The sequence below is a fragment of the Anopheles moucheti genome, chromosome 2 (assembly GCF_943734755.1).
Source record: "Anopheles moucheti chromosome 2, idAnoMoucSN_F20_07, whole genome shotgun sequence".
Taxonomy (NCBI): domain Eukaryota; kingdom Metazoa; phylum Arthropoda; class Insecta; order Diptera; family Culicidae; genus Anopheles; species Anopheles moucheti.
The window spans coordinates 17,324,211-17,348,097 of NC_069140.1; the positions used below are offsets into that span (position 1 = coordinate 17,324,211).

Genomic DNA, 23,887 nt, shown 5'->3' on the forward strand with positions numbered 1-23,887 from the left:
TCGATGGTATCTGTTTCTCGCTTCGAAGCATTTGCACTGGCCGTGCAGTGTAGATAATTGGAAGAATGTTTGAGGGGATTGCGCCTTCGGGCAACACATCCACATCCACACACACATGTGAGTTGTTGCATATGAACACACACGTGTCCCGGTGATGCCAGTGATTGATTTCGGTCCTGATTATAAGGGTTCCCCCTTTTTTCTGCGGAGTAACAAACTAACTTCCCCAAAACGCCGCTTACACCCTCAAAGAAGCGCGTGCAGTTAATTAGTGCTCGTAAACTTAAGACCTGTTTTTTTTTGGATGCCGGAATTGGGCCCCGGGAGTAGCATCAACAACAAAACAGTCTACTAGTCCCTTCGATCTACCTGCACAGACGCTCTATTACGGAACGGCGTCGTTGTTCTTCACTTGCTTCGATTTCTTTTGTCGACAAATTGTTGCCCTTTTTAGGGGGATGATCAGCAACCATAAACATGGCAGTGAGCAAGACGCAAGTAATATAACCCTTCCCAGCGGGCGTTGTAATTAAATCTTGACTTCTTCTGCCGGCTTGAATGCAGCGCCAAATGAAAGCGAAACCGTAGCTCACCGTGAGAGAGTGGCGCGCGCGTCGGTGTCTGACGGTCGGCCATTAGGTGTTGCGTGAGGAGGAGCGTGACAGCGGGAAGTTCATTGCCGAAAATTAAGAATTCCCCAGCCAGCGGACCGATTCGGGCTGAGCAAGAAGATGAGCTTCTCATCGCAGAAATGGCGAGAACAAGGAACCGGGCGAGCCAACAGGCAACAGACCGAAACGGGAGCACGTGTGCGGGAAGAAACAAGAGTTCCGCGTTTGTGTGTTTTCTTTTGGACTCGCTGATGCTCGCCTTCAGATGAGTCACTTTTAAAGATATTCCGCCTTTAAGACTTTAAGAAATCCGTGGACCGTGGGTGTGTGTGTGCGGCGGGTGATTTTCTCACCAGGTCAACATTGTTCTTCACACCTTTATTATGGATTGTCTCATATAAAACATAGATTATTATGATAGACACATGTGCATTGTTGAGCGAAGGCTTTTCCTGAAGTCCATTAATATAACATCACACAGAAGAAGATTGTGGATTGTTATACATATTTTCTAGAATTTAATTAAAACCTATCTGCCGAAACCGAAACCAGACAAATATTTTCAAACTGAGCACACCGTGTTGTTGTCCAGCTCACCTTTAACATTGGTCGACTAAAATGTACACAACATCCCCCCTCGATTGTTGGAGGACGATTGGTTCAAGAGTCTCCCCCAGAGGCTTAAGATCCCAAGTTTACAGACAAACATATATTATTTATTGTTAATTTGCATATTCATATTTTCACATTTGCTTAGCCCGTTTTAGCTTGGAACGGCTTGATAAAGGCAGTGCAGGGATTGTACCAGAGTGTGGCATCGAGTCCACTTTCGCAAGCATATTATGATGCGATATGTGATAAATTAAACCCACCGGATATGGGCCGAGAAGCGACGGTGCATCAAGAATTTACCGGATGGGCCGAAGATTCCCCGTATTCCCCGGGAATGCCTTCAGGGAACGTTAAAGCCTCTGAATGTCTGTAAAGTTGGTCGGACGAGAGAGAGAGAGATCGAGTAAATACGAATACGAACGGATGTGTGGTCGTCGTTCGATGAATAACTGCAATTTGAGGAACAAATTTACGTTTCGCCGAGGGAGTTTTCCTAGCATGGAGCCAGAATGCAATAGAGTGCATTCAATTCCGACGGATGATGTGCGGATCCTTCTTCGGGTGCCGCCAAAACCCTCCACAACAAGTAAGTGATTTCTAATATGCAAACAGAGCCCAAGCCCTTCCATCGTCCGGGTTTGGGGGGCCCCAGATGAGATGCATCCATCGAGTGGCGCATACATCGTTTGTCTACGGGGATTAAATATTCCATTTTAAATGCTGTTGAATCCGTAATAAAAAGGCTCTGCTGCCTGGCACTGTCTGCAGCACACATTTGCAAGGAAGCAACATTTTTCATCGCTCGCAAACAAATGCAGCGCGTGTTTTGTGGGGTCGTGTTTATTAGACCCGAGACCTTCGACGTGTTACGAGGCGAAGCGATCGTTATGTCGCCGGAAAATAGAAGCTTTCGGTGTCAGCCGGGTGCATCGAGCGAAATGTGGTGTTACTACTGTGTGTGTCCATACAGTCTCTCTCTGCACGGCTCACCAAACACTATTCCCTTTCCCCCCAAAGGGCCCCCCGTGTGCGCAAAGCTGTGTATGTGTAATTTGAAGCAGACACCCTCGCGAAGTATCGTGGGAAGCGGCGGGCCCTGGAGCCTTCCAAGTCCTAGATGCATATCGTCCACACAAAAAAGCGCACCACCTTCAATTGGTGGATGAACAAAATCAAATGAGGAGGATGATGCTTGTTGATTTTTCATTTGTTTTTCATTATTGCGATGCATTTTGCATCACACGCGCGCGTGATGCAAAAGCGTGTTCAATCTCTCCCAACGGGCAGGCCAGCCAGGCATGGCGCAACCAGCTTCAATATGGGGACATTGCATTTGAAGTTGGCACCGCGTGTTTGCATCGCCTAGAATGCATCGGAAATAAAAAAAAATAGCACGAAAAAGTGTCACACGAAATGTGTCCTGTCATGACACCAGGGAAACAGAGTACACGGTATCAACGCATCTTTCTACCAGTGTTAGAACAAGTGAGCAGTGGCCATTTTATTTTTTATTTTTTGCTTCTGTTTTTGCACTGTCACATAACGTCCTGTTGAAGGCACCAAATGAGCCTCAACCTCAACCAGAGAGCATCAAAAACTGCAGCGAACGTTGTGCTGCAACACTCATAAACGCAAACACACACACGCGCGAGGAATATGTGTTCCGTTTTGCTTCCTTCTGCTTAAACTCACAATCCGAACGCAATCCTGCAACGGGCAACGGATCCGTCCGTTATCGGACCCGATGCAGCCCACGGTTAGACAAGGGATCGGTTAGACCCAAACGCGCTAATGTTTGTCACCGTCACGAGCTTTACCCTGGACCGGTGCGCCACCGGGAACAGCGTGATTCGATGATTGTTCAACGCCATCATGGAGTAGTATTGGGAGTAACGCACGGTATGAACGAATCCCTCTATTGCATTAGACACATTAAGAGGCAAATACCGTACTGGCACCTTCAGAACTGGAGCCAATGTGTGCAAATTAAATGGCAAAACTCGTGCCAAAGTTCCCAAAGACCCCCACAATGGCCCCGGGTGTTGATGATGTCGCGCACGGGCACGAACCATCCGCTAATGTGCCACACCGTTGGCCACACACCGTGCCAGGTGCATTCATCCCGCCGATGAATGCAATTGTGGCGTGAACTTGCATCTCGCAATGTGGAACCGAAATACTGGCCACATGCAAGTATTGACTGAGGATGGGTGAGGTGTTTTCGGTAAATTAAATATATTTTGCACGAAATTACTGATGCCTCTTGGAGTTCTCGCTCGCTTTTCCTGGGACGGGCCGAAAGAAAGACAGAGCAAAGGTTAACTCCCCCAAGCCGTGTCCAGGCAAAAGGTTAAATATTAAATGGCAGCGAAACGGAACGGAAGGAAAAGACCGCCACCGTGGGATGTCTGCACAGCTCGGCATGTTCCGCAGATGGCTCGATATGTTGGCTGAAAACCCTTCGATTGCAAGTACGCACCATATCGTCATCAACTGCATCCACACAACGCCAGATGTGCGGGAAGTGCGCCCAGTGCAATGCGAGTCGGTCATTGCATTCTGGAGCCGTCGGTTTTGCTCCAGAAATGTGTAGAAAACAAGCGAAACTCAAGTTTGCACTGTACGTCACTGTACGTCGACTCTGTGCGTCATCGCCATGGGAAAACGAACGGGCCCGCGATCCGGAGGGTGGGTGGAGAAGGCCGTGGTAGCAAACGTGTCACAGAGATGCATTCTTCTTCTAATTTACATTTATAATCTACTCTCGATGTTTGCATAGGCCCTTTACCTCCAACCAATAGCCCCATCAGGGAGTTATCCCCGTCGAAACGCAGCCTCTGCAGACAACCTTTGCAACGCGGTGTAGTACACACGCCGGGGTTTTCTGCAACGCTCGGGTGTGTACGATGCCCAATGCAACCGCTGCACCCGGTGCACCAACACATTTCGGCGTAACGTCCAAACAGGAAGGAGTACGAGTGTAGGGGCAGAAAATTTACAACTCGGTCAGTTTTGCTTTTTGTTAAATACAGTTTGTCGTTGCGTTGTGCGGCATAATGACGATAGCATCCCCTGCAACGAAATGATGATGATGATGGTGCCTCTGTTGATACGAAATGAATTCTACTCCCTCCCTGCCAACGCTGGAGGACGAGACTTGGGATGTGTTTTGGGAAAGTTTCATATTTCATTTTGGTAAATGGGCCACCACGGCCGGGGGGGTTTGAAGAGGAACTCCGGGGGGAGAAAGGGGGGGGGGGGATTAATCAAGGGAAGTAAAGGGGATGAAAGTGCGTTTGCCCTAGGCGTGCATGACGGTATAGAAGAAAGAGGTATCATCACCGTCATCGGTCGTACGGGATAGAGGAACTCGTCGACTCCACTCGCCAGTTTCCCGACCTCGGGAAAGCCTGGTGGAGGAGCCTTATTTATGGCAAAACCACAGCATAACATAGCAGAATGCAGACACACGCAGACAGGACGGAGAATTTCCCCGTTTTCCCATTCGGTTTGCAACTCAAACCTCTTGCAACTTCCAACAGAAACATACAAACACTCGTTCGGACGTGTGTGTGCTAGAATGCCTCACGCGCTTTAGGGGATATATTGAAGCCACCGAAAGGAAATACCTGTAGGCCAGTGGGCGACCCTCACCCCCCAAGAAGCAACATCGAGTGAAAATTTACGTTCAAACAAACCGAGAGTGATTCCGCACTAATGGCTGTGCGACTGGGAGCGCGGACTGTTTGGGGAAACGTTTGATTGTTGTTTAATTTATTCCAACGATGCACTCCCAGGATGCACGGGAGGGGATGTGGCTCGAACGGCGGAATGCATTGGTAATCGGAGCGCATAACAGCAGCTAATCAGGTTTGGCTTTTCATAACCCCACCCTCATCTCACGTAGAGGACCCATCATCATCGGGTCCATCACGCTCCTTGTGGCACTCGGTGTCTCTTTGATGCTCTCGTTATCCGGAGGTCCTTCGGCTCCGTGTGAACTCCGCTGTTTCGTAATCGGTCGTAACACCGGATGGAGACGCCAGGTGACTAACGATGCACACATTACACCCTGCATGGATCGAGGGCATGCATATTGTTGCCGAAAACAAATGGGCCGGCAAATGGGCCGTACTGCTGGCTGCAAAAAGGACCCCACGGCGGCGCCTGTGGGTGGGTGATGAATGGTTGTAACTATTTGTAGAAATTGTACACCTTTCGGGGGGGAGCGCCTGGCTGAAACCAAGTCCATGACACTCCTGTCGAGTCTCCAATTAGAGACTCCCGGGCCTGTTTGGCAATGACCATGTGACTGATGTGGTGATTTACGAGGGAGAAGCATAGCTTTCTGTCCGCCACGAGGAGTGATGATGATCTCCTTACGGAAGGTTGTCCATGTAAAACAAATATCATCTACCTATCGTCACTCGCACTCGAGTTCGCGCCTGGGTGACATTTGATATTGGCCTAACTTTAGACAAATATTCACATAATTACTATGAACAGCACAAGTTTGTACAATACACATAAACAGGAACAGGAGCAGCGCAAATACCGAACCCGTATTATTCGGAGGGACGAAAACGCTTTTCCACGGGGCCGCCGCTCTATTCCGGGTATTGTTTACAGTGCGTTTGCGGTCGTCGTCGCCGTCGTCGAGCAGATTATGATGGAGATGTAGTGGAAATAATTATCACACCCGGCTACGCTACGATGCCGTGTGTGTACATTAAGTTGTGCATTATTGTTACATTTTGAAACATCGGTATGTTTAAGATCGTTTGCAGTATGTGTTGAAACGATTAGCACTTTGTAACTTTGGAACGGAGCGACTTGTCGAAGCGAGAAGCGTTTAGATGTTGCCTACGCCGTACTTTAGCGTGTATAACGACCTCCTTTTAGGTCAAAAATGACCAAAGTCCAACTAAGGGGGTCGTTATAAACGGATGATATTTTTTCCTTTCTAGCTTTAAAGGACTAAAGGTCGATTTGTTGAAGAAAAAGGATGGATTGATAAGACAGGGGCATGAATCTGTTATGTAAAAATGCTTGGAACCCTCCAAAGATCTGGAGTTCTTATGAAAAACCAGCAATGCTAGTACTGGATGCAACTAGAGGTCATCTACCAGCAGAAGTTAATCAAATTGTTGTTCAAGCAAAACGTTTTTGGAAGTCATACCTTATGATCCCCGAAGTAAAGCTCAAAGCCTTACTAGTGAATAGACAACTAAAAGAAATGGAAAACACTCCATACAGCAGCAAATTATTAAATCACATTCAAAATTCACCATACATAGCAGATATTCCACAACAGAATCCGTGTATCAAAATTATTAAATTTGAGATGGCTTATCTATCTGATGAATTAATTAAAAACTCAAGCACAAAAGCAGTCCAAAAATCTATCAGTAGCACAATTACAATACCACAAATAATACAAAAACATCCCACATTGCAATGGCACAAGATATGGAAAAAAACATCAATGCAAATAAGCTTAGTTCTAGCGAAAGAAGTGTTCTGTTGGTGAATGAAAGAATGTACACTCAAGAATTAAAATTTAAATATAAAATGGCGAAAATTGCAAATTTGTGGAAAGTATTGAACACAAATTGAAGGACTGTAAAATTAGAAACAAAACTTGGAATTATTTCTGCCAAATCATTAAAGATAACGAAATTAAAATGCCAACATTTAGCCAGCTAATGAAACCGGAACTAAAACTGATGAGTAAAAAAACGAATTACTATACTGTCAATTTTTAGCAAATACGTCCAGTGTGTTTTCAATGATGAAATAAATGAGGACGTTTCAAAGGATGAACTAAAACAGCTGATAGGGTAGCAACGGCATGGTGTATTAGTAGGAAATCCATAATGTAAGCTTATGTATACGAATAAGGTAATAAACTTTGAAGTATTGTTTTATATAAAAAAAAATTCCTGGAGGAATCTCGAATCTCGAGGTCGAATCTGACTCCTTCGGGAAGAATAAAATATCCGCCATTCCAGATACAAGTCAATGGGTCCTTACTGCATGGAGTGCACGTGTCAGTGAAGCGATTGTCATTAAATCCTTTAAAAATGCGGAATCAGTAGCAATCATGATGGCACCGAGGTTGATGCAATTTATGAAGATAGTGATGACAATGGAAATGTGTATGAAAGTGACGAAGATAAGAAACAGTATTATGAGTTTAAAGTTAATTGTAACAATAAAATATAATAAATATAATAATAACAATAAAAAAGAAAAAAATATTTTTTTTCCAAAAATCTTGGATAACTCATCTGGGTGGTCGTTATACACGCTAAAATAAGGGTAGTTAAGGGTAGTTAATTTTATACTTAAAGGATCTTTACAAAATACAGCAACTATCGTATGAGAATTACTTCAATCAAACAAGCAGGAAAAAAAGATTGATTGAACCTATGCAACCCTGAAGGGATTCCATGGCTTACAGAAGAATATTAATTGAGTTTTCACGTGCGGGAAAATATTCCGATTTTCCCAACTTTAACAGCTGACGGCTGAACTGTTTCTCGAGCAAAAGAGCGGCACCAGAGAAAACAGGGCCTTACCAAACACGACCACTGACAGTTGACTGATGGTGGAACCGAACGACAAAATGGATTCAAGATGGGAAAAAAAAGGATTTATTTCCCATCGATGGGCGAGATGGCCTATCGTTGCGTGCCGAACGTCTGTATTTCGTGGCGTTTCACTCGACCTGAGGGGCGCCCGGTTCCCTCGTCGCCCGACGGTACCGCGACGTGGAAATGTTTCCGGCCGGCAATGCACAGTAATGGTATGGAAAATCATTTTTCATACAGCAAACAATGCCCATCGTACCCAAACAGGCCGAGGAGGGGAGTGGTTTTAGGCATAGGTTGACGGTGTCCGTTGATCGTTATCTTGCTTTTTCCCCCTTCGGATGGACCTAAACGATTTCATTCTAGTTCCTTAAAAGCTTCCGCTAGGGTCCTCCTGAGGTGGGGTGGTGCTAAGTAAGTGTAAAGGAAATTTTCGAAATAAATTGTTGATTATGACACTTTTACAAGTGCAGCGATAAATATTAATATGCACCATCAGGAACCAAACAAACGCACCGGGGATGAAAAATGGAGAGCGAACAGGAAATAACGTCCCACACACACATCCACACACCATACTGCACCTTTTGGCCATTTGCAACTTGCAACAATATCCTTAATGATGGCACCGATGATGAGCGGTGATGATACTGATGATGAGTTGTTGATTGCATGGACGCACGGACGACGGGTGTGCTACTGATGAGTAATGACAGCGTACGTGGTGTGCAGAAAAGGAGAACAAACATTGTACAAGGCCAGCTCCCTGCTCGGGATGTGGGTTTGGGGGTGAGTTCGTACTGATTGCAAGGAATTCCCTATTCCATCCATCTGACGTGGCTGACGCGGCCGACGAAGGCGTTTATTTTTGCCATGACGAACCGATTGGGGGACACATTGTGTTATGGATCATCCTTGCACCCGGAATCAATAATCAAGAACGCAGGACCTGCAACACCTTCCCCTCCAGGCTCCAGGCTCTCCGTTGTGGATATCCTTTTTCTCTTGGGCAATAGTTGGACGAAGGGAGGGCTCCCGGAATGCAGTGGATGTGGGGGGAATTGAAGGCATTATTAATGTCCTTTTGAAGCTCGACGACGATGCATCAGCTTCCTGCTCCGCATTTGCGAGAGTGACTGGCAGAAGAAAGGCCTAGTGATGGCGTGGATTGAAGAAGAACAAGGATTACCTCCTAGTGCGAGTTCCATACATTACGCATCATCCAACGCTATCCATTACGAAATGGGCTGGTACAACATGCACTATTTCTAACGAACACTTTGGCCGAGGTCCCTTCCCCCTTCCCTCCCCTCGTGTCACGGAGGTTAATTTTATGTTTTTGTGTCCCTCCATCGGCCACCGGAGTTTACAACCATCCGATCTCCCCGGGCTCGGCGGCGGATGTCTCGTCGTTCAATTGCAAGGCAATACACCAAAACATCGTGAAGTGTACGTCTACGACGGGCGACACATCCGACGATGGGCCGTACATCTATCGCACCACCGGCAACAATGGTCGTCGGCATGGTCGTGAATAATGTATTATGCTGGATTATGCTCAAGCGAGGAGCCTATTGGAATGACGAAAACCGATTGTTTGGGTGATTATTCAACATGGTTTCGGTCGGTCGGTCGGTCGGTGCAGTGTTGTGTGCGGCGAGCGTATGCTACCGGGGGGGGTTGTGCCCGCACACGCTATCCGGGCCGTTGGCCATTCTACCAACCACGGCGGGGGTTCGTGGAGACATTTTGTGAATGTTTCGAAGGTGGAACAGGAGGTGGAACATTCCACCCAGAACAGTGAGCTTTTTTTTTGTTGGCTGCAGTGCGAGTGCAGGGAGAACTGCAGGGCGAAATCTAAGGGGGTTGCGATGTTTTGCTTTTGCCCGGGGACCAAATTCCCGGACAACACGCGGCTTTGTGCGGGAGCCCAAAGAAAGATGGAAAATTAGTTTATTTCTTGCCTGCCGTGCGCGTCTCCACAACAAAATCATGCATTATTCATAGCATGCAATCGATGAAGATGATGATGATGATGGTGATGAGAATGATCATGACGACGATGGGGATGGCCTTTTGTTTCGATGGGCCTTCACCCCTCCCCGCCGCCCCTTCCAGTTCTTCTTCGAGAAAGTGAGGCATAGACATGGTACAAGACTTTTGAATTAACCAATTCATCAATCGATTTTAATCAATATCGAAGTGCATGAAGCACTCTTCTGGACAGGAGATTAGTGTGTCGGGGAATAATCAAATGCGAAAGCTTCATTCATTGTGAGGAACGCTTTCGTTTTCAAAGCAGGATTAGCTCCTCAAATACAATAAACTAAACAAAGGCACATCATTAAGCGCGAATCGTGCCTTAGGCAATCAAACCCCTGCGTTGGGGTGTCAAAAAACAACACAAATGTGAGGTTTTTTGTGTTGGCTCTGTGTTTTTTTTTGCTTTAACACGATGTAATTAAACGCTGCAGCACAATAAGGCATTAAAACTGTGGTTAATCAGTGCGAAGTAAAGCTTTTCACCGACCCCCCCTTTTTGGCCACCAGGATCGGTAACGGAGGCATTCGTTAATAAATTATTATCACACTTCTGGCGAATGGCGAAGGCCATTTTCTGGCGCATATCGGATTGTTGCGATTTATGTTTATGATTACTGTGGCTGTTGCTGCTGCTGGTGAGTGGTGGGATAGTAAGCTTTACCTGTTACCCCATTCGCAAAAAAGGTGGTTGCAAATAATAAAGCATTTAAAACGCAATGAAATTTAAATGATTCAACACGCCCCCAGCGAACGAATCACAGACGGGGACGCCACGAAAAAAATGCAAAACTGTGACAACCAAAATAATTAAAAAAAAAAACACGTAATGATTCCGATAAATCTACCAGTCAATGCTTCCACGACAACATGTCCCCGGGACAGGGTGACAAGAAGAGATTATTCGGTTTCACGAATCTCTACCATTGATGCACCATCCGGCAAATGTGTGTGCGTACATGTTGGCCAGTAAAGAGGGATTTTGTAATTAATTGAAATTGAGGCACCATAAAACGGAGCCACCCACCCACACCCAAAATTCGGTGAGTGAAAGCGGAATAAAATTATCATAACTCAAAAAATTCAAACAAAACAACAACAAAGAAAAAGGGGGTGGTGGGGGGGAGGGGGAGGGGCGCGATCCCCAATTTGCATTCATTCCACGGTGAAAAATCCACACAAAAATCATTATCCTTAACCGCATTTCAATATACGTCCGGGGCACGTTTGGAATGTCCCCAACATTGTCCACAACACATTGGGGATTTTCCTGGGGAGAATGATGGGGAAAATGATATTTTTTCCACCCACTACCCACGCATTCCCCCCCAAACTCGATCAGCACATTTTCCACTGCCAACAGGAATCAGTTTGCTTCCTTTTGGGGGAACTTTTTATAAAAAAATTTAATGCAATTGGCCAATTTTTGGCTGTTGCGGAATGGCGCGGGAAAAGGTGAAGATTTATATTAATTTTTATTGTACTTTTTATTATCTTTTCACGCCCGACTGTTCCTGGTTTTGGTCGAAGGTGATCTGATTTACGCCAGGATTTTCTTTGCATCGGGTGATTGTGTTTGAGCTAGGACTATTTAATTCTTGACATCTTCGACAGCACCTCTTGACGCGTTTTTTTGTATTGTATCTTTACATAATATAATAAAATATTACGAATAAATCCAAAATACAAAGTATCCAGTTTCAATCGGCAACAAGCTTTCCCGTAATTAAAATATATAATTTAATGCAAATACCCGCGGACCCAGTTCATATTTCATGATGTTCTTTTTTCAACCCTTATCTTCCACTTTTTCCCCATTGGACATTAACAAAAATGGGAACTGCGTGCGATTATACCTTTCGGCTGTTTGCAGTTCATTACCGAAACCTCAAAGCCGGCGACACACTGATTGTGGCCTTATCATTTATTATTATGATTCGCCACCTCTGCTGTCGCCATCGCGCACACCACGGTCCTATGCATTTTTATCGAACGGAGTCAGTCGTTAAGCCCCGGTGGACGGTGGATAGATAGCAAAATTTGCAACATTGTTTCCCATGAATATCGTATTAATGAAGGCTTATTAACTTTTTAACAGTCGAACAATCGTCCTTTAGTTGGGATGAAATCGACAAAGCGTTCCTTTTCGTGGCATATTTGACATTTAATTTGAACCAAAAAGTATAAAGTTTTATATTTGAGTGGGATATTGGCGCTGTTCAAAATACGACTGGAAACCATACTGCACCAACTTCCAGCTAACTACACTTGAAGTACTTCCCAAACGGAGTTCTAAAGAAACTGATTTAAATGCAAAATTTTTCAATTTCTTGGCAGAAGCGAGAAAACAACACAAAACTCGGGTGGAAAACGTTTTATTTACACCCTACACAACACGCTCGGCGCAGGAAAACGACCATCGGACCATCATCCCGGACAGGGAAAACTTTCAGTCGTATCGAAAATTGTTTATTCAAACTGCTGGTGAACTAAGTTTTCTGTGGGTGGTCTTGCTTGCCTTGCGCCAATACAATCGAATGGTGAGCAAAGAAGTCTTATCGAGCTGAAAATGAGCTCCGCTTATTTCGCCAATAGTTTTGTTTGTGGAGTTCGATCGTAGGCTTCCCCGCCCTGTTTTGCCCCTTGGATGAAACCCGGCACCGGGGGACAGTAAAGTAATCAAATAGCACGATCCCAAACAAATGGCGAAGACGATGACTATCGAATGCCGGATGAGATGATGACTGGCAGGCAGCGGTGGCGTGCGCGCTTCTTGGCCGGTAGTTTTTCTCTATTTTTTGCTGCTATTTTTGCTGGTCAAAAGGCCGGAAGTGGCCGGAAAATTCACACCATGATTAAAAAGCATTTTCCCCCTTCGGAAATGGCATACGGGAATCGGGGAGTGGTGGTTATTTGCGCGCACCATCGCCACGGGGAAAGGCGTCGAGGAAAGGAAAATCGAGGAAAAAATATCCACAAACACATCTGTTTGTTTTCCACCGGGCGCGTCCGGGGGTGGCCGGAGAGAGACAAGAAGAAAAAAACGCCTTCATTCCGGCGTGGCTGTCCGGTGGAATTAATGGTACCGCTTGCGGCCACTTGGCACTGCACTTGGGACCGGGTGGAAAAAGTTGATCGTTAGAAATGGATGAATTATGGTACGATGATAGACGAATTTGCTCACATCCCTCCGCTCATCAAATCGCCCGAGGAACAACAGAGAGACGGGACGCTGACCACACTCACACACATAGCGAGGTGCGATTGATTTTCCAGCCAAACCAACCCATAACGAAATAAAAACCCATCGAAGAGTGATCCGAAGCAGCAGTATCGCACAAGAACCAACAACCGGTCCAAGGGTAGGGTCTGTTCCACTCCCCTCAAAGATGTGGTTTTGGTGGAGCTGTGCAAGCTAGCGCACGATAACAAATGGAGTTTATTGACCATTTTTATCGAACACCGGTAGGAATGTTTCTTTCCATCCGACTGCCCCCAAATGAAGGAAAAAACAATCTCCTCTGCTTTTTTTTCTGCGTTGCACCATCACCACCACCATTCGATGAAAATAAATAAAAATTATCCCTGCTGGTGTCACGGAAGTGGTCATTTCCTCGTGTTGGGCTTAAAAGCATCAATCCATAAGAAATGGCACGATCACGACCGACCACGTTTTGCTCAGAAAGGAGCCGTCCACGGGACGCTAGCAAATCTCTACATTTATGGAACTCGCTCGTCTTTTTTTTTTCTCATGCTTTCATGCTTTTTTTTGCGCATTTTTTTCGTCTGCCATCATAACGAAGAATCATCATTATGCTGATACGTGACCAACGCGCTGCTGGTGGCGATTATCGGGAACCGGGCTGCGCGTTCACATCTGTGGTCGCGTCGAAGAAGGTGGAGGATTAGACGATTTTCCGAATCACTCAATCGCCATCAAGGCTGTTTGCCCAACTTCTGTTATGCTCAATTAATGTTATTATAATGCAGAAAATCATCCCAGGTGCGATGATTTAGAGTTTTCCAACCCCATCATCTGTGTGTGTATAATCTTTATCGAAAAATACAGCAGTCAATCGTAATGTCTGTTTGGCGTGCTGGAATAGCTCAATAATAATCACCTGATCCGAATTGTTTAGATGCGATTAAGAATTGGGTAAACATTTGAAACATTTCAAACCACAATGCAACCCCACTCCCCGATGCTCCCATTATCGGGCAGCATGCTCTCATTACGCGTTCGACAAGTGACCGAAACTCGATTGGGGTTTGTTATTTTAGAACCACTTCGGTGGGCTCAAAACGCTTAGCGGAAAAGCTTGGCACCGCGAAAAACCGCTTCTGTCACGATGGCACAAAAGGGGGGGGGGCGATTACGCGGGAGTACACAAAATCCTCGTACTCCCAGGTAGCTTTCTCCGGAAGTGCGCTTAGATAAGCTAACTCACCACCTCCCCCCCCCCCCCACGACCAAATGCTTCGGATCGCGGGCGAGCGATAATAGTTGAAACCGATATATGCAAATTGGGTTCCCGGCGTATCAAACGATTCTCGCGGACCTTCCTCCCTCGTGTGTGTGCGGTGGCTAACGAGCCTCGTGTGTTCGTGCGGTGTGTTATCGTTATCGCCAATTGACTACGAGGTGCCACCTACCAACAAGTCCCACAACTTGTATGGGGGACAAAGCAGGGGACCCCAATGGGGAGGTAGCCAGAAATCATCTCATTAAATCAAATGAAATGCACCAACGGTTAAACTGCAGTAGCACACACCACACCACCAGGGCAATTGGGCGCGTTAGCGCACCGTTTGGAAATTTATTTCCCTTCACCTCATTTTCGCCCCATTTACTCGTCCATTCGTCCATTCGTCCGATGGACAGCACGTGGAAATGGACAGCGGGGGCGCAATAGAGCATTTTTCGGGGGGGACCCGCGTCAACATCAAACGCCCTCGCGCCGGTGCAGGGAAAGAACAAAGCGCAAAGAGCGTGAGCAACAAGAACAAAAAAACGGCCCCCGAAAAGCCCAAAGCACCTCATCTAAAATACTGAAAATTTGTTTTGCGGGTCAATTTTCGAGGGAATGCTTGCATTTGAATAGTGTGGCTGTAATTCTATTCTTCCGCGCGTTGATTGCGCTAAATGAGTGTTTTAAATGACTCTCGAAAATGTGAAACTCTTCCATTAAAGTGCCGCCGAATGTGCGCCTTAATGGACAGCATAAATCGGCAGTTTATTTGAAAACTTAATAGAATTACGCGAGACTTAAATATGTTAAAATGGGCTGGCAGTAGGGGTTTGAATGCAGGTCCGGTCGTTACGAGTTGTCGACAATGGGTGATGAGTTCTTCTACGGCGATGGTCTCAAGCACCGAATTCCAAGCTGTTCCGAAATGATTGAAGTGTCATCAATATTCATTACATTCGATTAAGGTTGTACGATTTTTCCTGTACAATGCAACAGCACACGGCCCCAAGCGCTTCAACTTGGCAGCGGCGTTAACCCTGCCGATACTTTGAACTTCCGTAACCCAAAACTATCCACGAACGTGTTCGTAAGAGTTACGGCTTTTGGAAATTTACAATTTTGGTAGTGTACTTCCGACTTGCAACTTGCCGTGTCCGTCGTTGAATTGCCTTCCTTCGTTGTGCAGTTGAGAAAATTGCTTTGAAGAATTTCGGAACAGTACAGCACCAGCAGCAGCCAAATGTGACCGTGGATTTGGAGGATACTTCTTCTGGAGCCTAAGACGAAGTGAGGTTTCCAATTTACTAACTGTCAGCCCGTGTACTCGACGTGAGCCGCCAAACTTTGTGTGTCGAACTTTTGCCTTTTTACGTCCTTCAAGTGCCCGCCGCCGATAAATTTACGTTCCCGAATTCTTTTCCACCAATAAATCCTGCACGATTTGGTTTGGCCAAGGGTTTCGGTTGATCAGCACCGCCGCCGAACGCTCATAACATGACAGGTAAGACACGAAAAATTAAAGCCATTATTATGGCGGAGAGGTGTGTGTATTTGCGACAAGAACGAAAACTTTGCATTCGCTTCCGCTCTGGAGCTGGCCCCGAAAGGTGGCACCAGCTTGCCAGCCAATGTTACTAGCTGTATCGGAAGTCCCCCTAACACCGGCTCTAGTGGATCCTTTACATAAATCAATCGCTTCCCTTCCACTGGGGGGTTCATTCCTCCTTACCAGTGACGCACAGGGTGAGTTGATTTAAAATCTAACCCGCACTTCCACCGGGCGTCCCCGACAAAGTAAGTGAAGCAGTAATTTTTATGGCCCTTTTTCGCCTTCGAACTCAAGAAAGCAAGGACGTCACCAGCAGCGCCCGTTCTAACGCTTCTGCCGTTAGGCTTGAAAATGATTTCCCTACAAGTGACTTTCATCGACGCCGAAAAATCTTTCATCAAACACCAAGCGCACACGCGGACCGACGCGAAACAGGGGAAAAACTTTTCCGTCGCTTGAGACGAGCTGGTGAATAAATTTCGAATTTTGTTCCGTTTTTTTTCCCGGCTGTGCGTCTCGGGAAGTCTCGGGAGGCATTCCCCGGATGGGATCGTACACAGAGAGAAAGCCTACTACACTTTGCGCCGCGAAAGGAGCTTTTTGGCAGCAATATTTGTCAGAAGAAGCGTGTTTTGAACAAAAAGAAACCAATCGGTCTCTGCTGAAGTAAAGAGGAAAAATGAAGACTGATTTGGTCTTCCACCAGAGAGTCTTCCAACACCCTTTAAAGAATAAAAATGAGCCGAATGTTGAAATGAGAAATGACTGTAGTGTGTGTGTGTGTGGCTCTTGCCTTTGTAACACCCTCTACGATTTTTCGCTGTCATCAAGTGGCGGAAGTGGATTTTGTTTAATATATGCCGTATCGTGAAATGGCAATGGACGAACTTTTCCGTGACTATTGAATTCCGCACGAACGAATGGCGAAGACAACGCCAGCTGGGAAACGCTGTGTAAGTGTAATAAATAAGCATTCGATATTGCCTTCTTCGCAATAATAAAAATGTAGATTTCGATCGATCCTGTAGAGATGTCTAAGCACCAAAAATACCATTAAAAGACTTACCAATATCTCCCAATACAATAAACAATCTCAGACGGTAGAGGGAATTTTCCCAAATATCAATAACATAATTTCCATTCAACACTCGACCAACTCCAGCCGTCCAAGTCCGGTCGATCGATTGATTGTTTTAAACTGTCTCGATAAAATTAGAATAACCATTATTTTGTGCATTCACAGTGTGTGTGTGTGTATGCTGAATGCATTTCCGCATCGGATTGCAGACTGCAGTTTGCCGAAAATGACCACATGGCTGTTGACTGGCGAATTGAAACCTGACCAACACACACTGCAAACATCCACAATCTGCGACCGGGGCGCGGGACCGGCGGCTTCTGTCTTCGTGTTTCGCTGCACTTTTGCAACCGGGGCCACAAACGATAAAAGTGGACAAGTGTTTATTATTTAGTTTACGATAATCGTTTGTATTTTGCCAGCATTGAGCAATCCCTGGTCCACACAGACACACACACATACGGTGGTGTTGCGCGAAAACTTACTTCGGGACGACTATTGGGACGCGCGTTTCGGATGCATTTTGCGGTAGATGCATCGCGCCAGTTGAGCCGTGATGGTTGCAATAAATCGACAGCAGCAGGGGGGTTGCGTATGGACGAATTCAGGCATCTACAAGCCCTGGAATGCACTTCAACGAATTTGTCCCCCACCATCCCCCACTTGGTACGATGAGTGTTCTAAAAATGGCCAGGAAATTCCTCTGTTGCTTCCAAACGGTTATTGTTATTTGTTTGCAGATTTAGTCGGTTACAGAAATGCATCCGAAAATGCAGGCCGATGCATTCGGAATGGTGCCGTTTATGCTGCAGCAGTTTACCGTCGTGCTGGATGATTCAATTTTTTCAAGGGCTATAAATTCGGCAACCAGCGCAATGTTTCGTGAAGAGATAAAAATTTCAATTTCAACTACTGTTGGATGTGCAAAAAGGAAAGAATTAAAACTTAAATTGATTATAAAATGGTACGTATTATATAACAATGAAATTCCGTATTAATTATGGAAAATACTAAACAAATACGATGTTGTATAAGAAATGTGAAATGTGTATAAGAATATTCATTTCCAAAGTTGCAAAAATTAAGATAAAAATTGGACCATATCGTACGCATCTTTTTAGACTAATATGATCAATAGAATATTGGGAATCCCTGTATCTCTAAATGCCGGATGTACAGGATTAGTGTTGAAATGAATTACATAAGACGAGAATTTCGTGGACACGAGATAGAAAATATCATCAAACGAGTTAGCCTCCCGGATCTCCCCCTCATCACTCTACCCAAATTAATGTTAAATCATCACGAAAACTGTCATCAAATGGCTTCCATCGGCAGCTACACAACAACAACCGCCCTTTCGAAGCCAATCAATTCTCCAGCCCGGTAATCCTACCGTACGCCAGAGTGACGTTCGTTAGATGACAGGGTTGGACAATGGGGTTAGACAAAAATCTCCAGATAATCCACTCAAACCCGAAACATATCAGCCAGTGTTCAGCGCTCTTCGTTTCCCATTTAGCGTGTATGTATATTAAACACACCGTACCCGTTGCCATGGAACGATGGATAAAACTCATGCTCCCCCTGCCGAAAAATTGATCCCCAGAAATCGTATTTTAATTAATGCACTGCACTGTTGCCCGTTCGGACCGTAACTTCATGTTGGCTGTGCCCCAAGTTAGCTTAAGACTATGTGTTGTAACATACAATATTACATTGCATCAGCGCTAGAAGAAGTATTTACTGCAAGGATTATTGAGCAATAGGAATATTAAAGATTAAAGTACGAAGTGTACACATCGTGTGTCGGTTTCGTCGCGGTGTCAGTTATCGTAAACAAGCGAAACCAATCCCGTACCGACAGCGAATGGCTCACACACTTCAGCGTTTGTTTATCGTGATAATAATAAAAGTAAAATGTATCACAAAGCACCTTAGGTAGGTAATAATATTGAGCTTAATATAAAAGCTCTCGTTGCCTGAGCAGAAATGCTCAGTTTATAGGCGAAATGTTTTAATTCTTACCAAAGAATGCATCGCAAAGCCACAAGTCATCGAATCGTGATAGAATCTAGACCCCCTCCTCCCATTCGTCACGACACCGGGCCAGACTGGGTGCGGACACACTATTAATCGGAGTGTAAATGGCCATGAAGCAGAACCGGGATGTTTTAGTCATAGAAGATTCGGGTTGGTTGCCACATTCTGCCGTCCCATCTTGGCAGCTTTTGCTCGATCGATTGGCAACGCTCTTCTGTGGCTCGAACGGATTGACGGACGGGTGTATTTTCAGGATTATGGTACCCACTTCCGGTGATGGGTTAATTAAGATCCGACTTCGAATGGTTCGAATAGCCAATTGGAAAGAAAACTAAGCATCGAAAACCACAAAAATAAGAGAATCATGTCTGAAACTACTTTAGAATTGATTTCTAGCAGTAAGTGTTTCTAAACTTATCGACATTGCCTACGGACATCTACTTGATATAAACCTCTCACGTAACCGAGACCAAGAGCGCAAAAACTAAACCACAAAATTACATCCTTCTGGTTGGCCCAAATGACCATTTCACACTATGCTCTGCTCCGCGGCGCACCTGGCACACCACAGCGCAACAGTGATACATCAGCAAGCCGTGTACTCGGAAAACCACCGGAATCGTATTAAAATCAATGAACAAAAATGATTTACTAACAAAACTTCGACTTCAATATCGTCTCGGTGGTGTATTTTTTTTGTTCAAAAGTACTACAGATATCTGCCCACCTGGCTGTCTGGATATGGTGTGCTATGTTTGGTTGTTGATTATTGCTACCCAAGAGAGAGAGAGAGCAGAAGTAGCAGCAAAAAAGAACACCAGCCACGCATCTGGATGTTTTAGCCACAGAGGAGCGGTGGTGCCACCATTGGACTACAACAGGACACGATTCGATTGGATTCGGTCGACCGCCGTTCGGTATGCTAGAACCCAATTCCCACTGTGTCGATCCATACCGCAGCTGAAAACAGCACAGTTTGTTCAAAGACCGTATAACCGTACGCAAACCGTCGCACATAGGCTGTGGTTTTCCATCGAGCTTGTGGTTAAATCTTCATCATCATCATCATCATCATCATTGAATGTGTCCTGTGGTGGTGATGGTGGTCCGCAAGGGCCAGCAAATGGGTTCTTTTTCTGGACTCACGGCTGCTTACCAATACGTTATTTATCTCCAATCTCGCCACTTGCTTTTCCTGTTCCACTGGTACGATATAAAATAAACCAGTAAATCCTCCCGTATCGTAAAAATGGGAAACGAATGCGCATTAAAATTCGTACAAAGTGGACGATGGTTTCGGAGCCAATCACCAGGGCACGGTGTGAAACGGTTCATCAGTTTACCCGAGGGATAATTTGGTTTTTCTTTATTAAAATGTGCGGTTATGTTTTTTTTTGCGAAACAATCCAAAAAAAGGACAAAAAAGAACCAAACGGACATACACGGTCTGCGTCTCTCTAAAGTGCTACAGATCATTCAATTTAATCTTTAGAGTAATCGATGACTCTTGAGGGACTTGGGACATGCGATGCTCTATGGTTGTAAAGTTCGCTTGCAACTGCGAATGACCATGATCTAATGTTGGGCATACTTCCAGTACTCGTAACGCAAATACGGAGATCAGTGACAACAGAAAGGACTGTGACCAAAAAACACGCAGTATCCCCAGTATCTGTGGTGTCTCCGGACTGAGGCCTGAGTGCTTCTGGGTCTAGAGATCATCAATATTCATTTTAGCAAAGCCTGGGACGGTGCTAAAACAGAATTTCTCTTCATCATACTGTTAGCATTCGTTAGAGGAAAACTGACACAGGCTAGAGTGGATTCTCAACCAGGGGGACATACTGTACATCCCTCACCACTCCCGCGTTCCCCGGGATGGCCCCGGAATCTACGCCCGATGGAGTTTGATTTATGAACTCACACGAACGATGCGCGTCGACATTTACGCCGATTGAATATAAGAATATCTACGCTGTGTCTAACGCACGAAATAAGGGGAAACAGGCGGGAAAAAAGTCCCTCTGGCAAGACATTCGGTCGATTTGGTGATGTACACCGGAAGGACTTCCCACTGTTACGGCAAAGTTTCCAAGAAAGTGCAGTCATCTGCCCCCGGTCGGGCATCACACTCGACGACAGCAGGATTAATGGAAGTGGCATGCAAAAACGAAACGGAAAAAAAACATCACAGTCATTCTAATCACTTTAATCGTAGGCTTTCCCCGTTACACTCCGAAAATGGTTCCTTTGGACAAATTTCGTTCAATCGCCGTGACGCATTACACTCTACCCCGCTCTGTACATTGAAGAAGAGCTCGAAAAAAAAGGTCATTTCCGATGCATCGTTAGTTGTTCAAGTTCAAAAGGACGATAATCGGGAACAGTGTCATCCATCAATCGCTCTTTGAGCGCAAGTTTTATTACTTTTAATTCAAAACTGCCCAAACATTGGGAAGCAATTTTCTCAATGGATGGTTTTACAGCTTCTAATACACAACTAATCATTGATAATATTAATGAGTGTAATAGAAAATACATGCAACAGAATACTTGTCACGAAGGTAGAAAAAATCAATGGGAAAAGAGACACACAAAATGTCATTGAAAAAGAGGAGAAATAATCGACAGTTTGTTCGCAGGCACATTATTCAACTGTAAAGAACGGAATTTGAAGACAAATAGTCCTCCCACGTTAGAAATGTGCATTTTTTAAAGCAATCATTAGTAAACAGACAAAATGCTGTAACTGAGCGACTGAGCTTCCAGGGGTGAAACGGCATTCGAAAGGTACGGAAAAAAGATCAAATGTACGCGGGCGGCGCATCCGTGAACAACACACGACCAGCGCAAGTGAAGCATTTCGAACGTAGCGGCGAACCCATCAAACAGACCATGATAAATGTTCCAATCTGTCTACACCCCCTCTCGCCCAGGCCAAAGTGATTCGCCCTGGCTCTTTCGCCCATCACTGAACATGCAGCGGACCGTTGAATGTCCTGCTGCTGCATCATCGCCCGTCGAACTTGCCCCCGGTTAGGGGGAGAAAAATGTACGTGGAAATAAAAACCCAACTACTGCCAAAACCGGGGGAGTTCTAGGGAATCGATAGCAGTGCTCCACAAAGGCAAAACAACCTCCAAAAAACAAAAAAAAAAGGAAACACAGAACCTATTACACGAAAGAAAAGTGATGGGGAAAATAAGCGTCCTATTCGTTATGGTCGGTGTACGGGGCACGAATGCAATTCTCGACGGAAATGATGCCGAATGATGCAAACGGATCGAACCCCGCCGGACGGAAAAAGGGAACCGGCAGCTGAACCTTCGTGTGCTCCTGCTGATCCATTACCACACACGGGGACATCGCGGGACCGCTGGGGGGGGAAAAAAGGAAATAGCCGCCACTCAGGGGTGGCGGACACACGTCGAGGTCGAAATCTAGCGGAATGGCGTGAAAGTTAGCACCTGGCGCGGCCATAAGCGGTACAATTATTCAAATTTCTATCCACACCACCACGCTCTCCGAATGCATCGTGACTGGCCCCACCACGGTACCGAGTGTTACACACCTCTCTACAAAGGTTTTGATATGTTTTGTCATTGTGAGGCATAAAACAAAAGCGACCTCCGAAGCGGGTAGAAGTCATTTCGAGAAAATCGAAACCTTTACCGTGCCAACGTAGAGCCAATTAATGTTTCACGCTAACGTCTATGGGGACCATCGATAGCGCTACTTGAATGCATCAATAAAATGGGTATCTCTGAAGGTGTCGTTGCGTTGCAGGAATACAGCCACATTCATTCACGAAACTTTAATGCATTTAATATTTTTCCATAGCGATATATTAAGCTTACAGAAAAAAAACGAAATCTTGCACCGACTTTGGGCGGTGGTAAAGAGCAGAGGTTAAATTTGCATTAAGAAAAGAAAAACACCGTGCAACATACCTTCGCCATTGGTTGCGGTTTGTAGCTCGAATGCAGATCTGCCGGTGGCTGCACCTAACGATGGCCATATGCTCCGATGGTGATGGTGGGCAGCAAGTGCAGGATGCTGTGGATGCAGCGGATGGTGGTGATGGTGGTGGGACGGCAGGGCCGAATACGGATGGTGGGCAAGCGGGTGTTGCTGTTGCTGTGGCGTGTGTTGCGACTGCTGTTGCAGTGCGACAGCGGCAGATAGTGACGACGACGACGACGATGATGACGACGACGTTGATGAACCAACACCAGGGCCCATTAAACGACCATTAGCAGTAGAGCCCAACATGCCTCTGCAAGGCACACTGAAATGAAGAATCGAGAATAAAAACTTCGTGAACATACATGCTGGTAATAAAACACATTACAGAAAAAAAAGAAGCTCTAAATACACCGCACAATATCTACAAGATGCCCATCTACAATTCCACTCAAAATGTTAGTACGAATTTACAGCTCCAACACCATTCCAGGGGGAAACTCCATTTTTGCATGCCGCTTATAATTACGGTGGGTTTTATATCGCCAAAGTCACATCGTCTCGGTGAGGTTTGGAATATACACCACTCACAAACATTCTACCTTCTATCGCTGAATAGCTTAAGTGTATCGTGCAATTCGGGGGATGGTGAGGACACATTTTTGGCCAACATTTTGTCGACTGTCGACTAACGCTGGAAGCAAATATTTGCACTTGTACTTAAGCTGCTGTACGTCTGCAGCACGGCGTAGTCTAAGATAGGAGCAGCACAAAAAACCATCACCGTTGGATTCTTTTCTTGACAATGAATTTATGTCTTCGAAAGCACCAACAACAGCAGCCCTATATATCTGTGTCCCATTCTTCACGGGAAGGTGGTGTGTTGTGGGAAGCAAAGTTTTTCTTTCACGCGTGAACGTGAGTTTTGT

The 23,887-nt window shown here is 45.4% G+C and overlaps 1 protein-coding gene across 1 annotated transcript in view; it reads right to left on the reverse strand.

Annotated features, from left to right (window-relative positions):
- Nucleotides 1-23,276, reverse strand: part of LOC128310693 (protein winged eye) — a 63,902-nt gene extending 40,626 nt beyond the window's left edge. The window contains exon 1 of the mRNA XM_053047395.1: nucleotides 22,946-23,276. Within this exon, the coding sequence (XP_052903355.1) occupies nucleotides 22,946-23,267 (322 nt within the window). The 5' untranslated portion in view covers nucleotides 23,268-23,276. The remainder of the gene's footprint in view (nucleotides 1-22,945) is intronic.
- Between the last annotated feature and the right edge of the window lie 611 nt (nucleotides 23,277-23,887).